General features: G+C 67.1%; 1 protein-coding gene across 1 annotated transcript; it reads left to right on the top strand.

The window, feature by feature from the left end:
- The first annotated feature begins 263 nt into the window (after positions 1-263).
- TMEM275 (transmembrane protein 275) lies at positions 264-1,440 on the top strand. Its single transcript, XM_045895429.2, has one exon. The coding sequence runs from the start codon at positions 264-266 to the stop codon at positions 783-785; it is 522 nt and encodes a 173-aa protein (XP_045751385.1). The 3' UTR covers positions 786-1,440.
- Positions 1,441-1,980: the final 540 nt, after the last annotated feature.

A 1,980-nucleotide genomic window follows, 5' to 3' on the forward strand; every position in this document is an offset into this window, starting at 1 on the left:
GCCTGAGGGGGAAACGCTGGGCAGACTCTTCCCATACAGGATGGGTTGTGCTTCCCCGAGGCAGAGGCAAGGGGCTGGCCAGGCACTGAACGTAGCCACAGAGCCGAGAGTGGTGGCAGCCGAGTCCCCGCTGACCGTCCCTCCCGCTCTGTGCCCGCAGGACGACCAGGACGACCAGGACGACCGTGAGCTGCGCCGCCATGCGGGCCGGGCCGGGCCGGCGGCAGGACGGAGCCTGACGCGTGCCCGGCGGCCCCAGGCCCATGCCGCCCCCGGAGCAGAGCCGAGGCCCGGCGGCCCGGGCGCCCGCGAGCCGCGCTCGGGGCCGCCCGCCCGGGCTGCCGTCGCCGGCGCTGTTCGGCGCCTGCGGCCTGTGCGTGCTGCTGGCGGGCGTGAACGTGACGCTGGTGGGCGCCTTCGCCGCCTTCCCGGCCCGGAGCAACGCGCCGCTCGTGGTGGGGCCGGCGCTGCTGGCGCTGGCGCTCGGCTGCTTCGCCGCCTGCTGCGCGTGTAGCCGCCGGGGCCCCGCGCCCCGTCCGCGCTCGGCGGCGGCCTCGGGCCCGGGCCGGGGCGGCGGCGGGCCGGTGGCGCTGGAGATGGAGAGCAGCGAGCGCACGGCGCAGGACACCACGGCCGTGCAGCTCAGCCCCGCCGCCTCGGCCGCGTCCTCGGGCCGATCCAGCCCCGGCCCCTTCGCCCTGGACGCCCCCGCGCCCGCAGCCGTCTACGCGCCGCGCACCGAGGGCGGCCAGCTCAACCTGCCCCGGGAGCGCGTCGCCCCCTAGCGGAGCCGGTGCCGGGCCCTGACTCCCCGTCCGGGCGCCGTGCGTTCGGTGCCGCTTAAGGAAAAAGAGGAGTGGGGGAGAGGAAGGAAAAGAAAAGAGAAAATGTGGCCCTATGGGTCCGATGCTGGGCACAGGTGGCCTCATCTGTCCCACGTCTGGAACTTCTGGAAGGGAGAATGTGACAGGGAGGAGGCACACTCACCAAAGGAGGGAGCAGTGCCTTGGCCCTTTAAGTGGGGTCGGCTGGGCCTTACTTGACCTCACTCCCCAGACTCGATGAAATGCCCCCCCCACACACCTTCCATCCCTCACACAACCACCACCACCATGGCACGTGGGCACTGGGAACGGAGCCGCTCTGAGAGCGTCGAACTCCCAGCAAGGCACCTGACCCCAGGGGTGGGAGGAAGCAGGGGCAGGGAGGAATGTCAACCTGGGCTGTCTCCTGTCCCTACGCACTGTGAAAGGCCACCAGCTTCCCCTTCTGCTCCTCCCTGCCCTCCTTGTCTCTACCCCCAACATGATCTTTTGGCATTAATGGGGGGGGGGTCCTGATTTGAGCCAGGGTAGTCTCCTAAGATAGAGCTGGGTTGAGCACCTCACTGACTGGTAGAGCAGGGGGAGCTGCGGGTGAAGCCCAGACAGGGGTGAACGGTGAGCGCGCTCCTCCAACCAGGAAGGCCTCACTCAGTGTGATCTGCACTGTGCCATCCCGATGTGCCTCTCTCCTCAATAAAGCACCTTTTTTGAGTCAAGTCCTCTGTGATGGTGCAGCCTGGAGGGAGGGACTGACTGCGGAGCTTTGGGCTGAGCACCCTTGATTCCGGGGATCCTCTCAGCCAAGTGCTTCATCTGCCTAGCACCAGCCCCTCTTGGAGACCTGGAAGGGGACCCCAGGGGAGCGGAGCATGTGACTGTGAACATCCGTGGGAACAGGCGTGAGAGAGTGGGGCCTGGATGAATATATGAGTGTGTCTGTGCGTGGGGTTGCCTGGCTACACATATGAGATGGGGAGCGTGGGAGTGTTTGGGTAACACTGACATCACACATGAATGTGAATGTGTGTGTGGGTGTGTGTGGTGGTGGTTAAGGGGTGAGTCACCCAGTGAGAAGGCTGAGAGAAGGGCTCCCCAGGGCTCTGCAAAGCCTACAGCTTTCTCCTGGCCTGCCTATGCTCTGCCCAGGCGGGCCGGG

The sequence above is a fragment of the Mirounga angustirostris genome, unplaced genomic scaffold, assembly GCF_029215605.1.
Source record: "Mirounga angustirostris isolate CCGP_5_RB_7025 unplaced genomic scaffold, mMirAng1.0.hap1 SCAF_4, whole genome shotgun sequence".
Classification (NCBI taxonomy): domain Eukaryota; kingdom Metazoa; phylum Chordata; class Mammalia; order Carnivora; family Phocidae; genus Mirounga; species Mirounga angustirostris.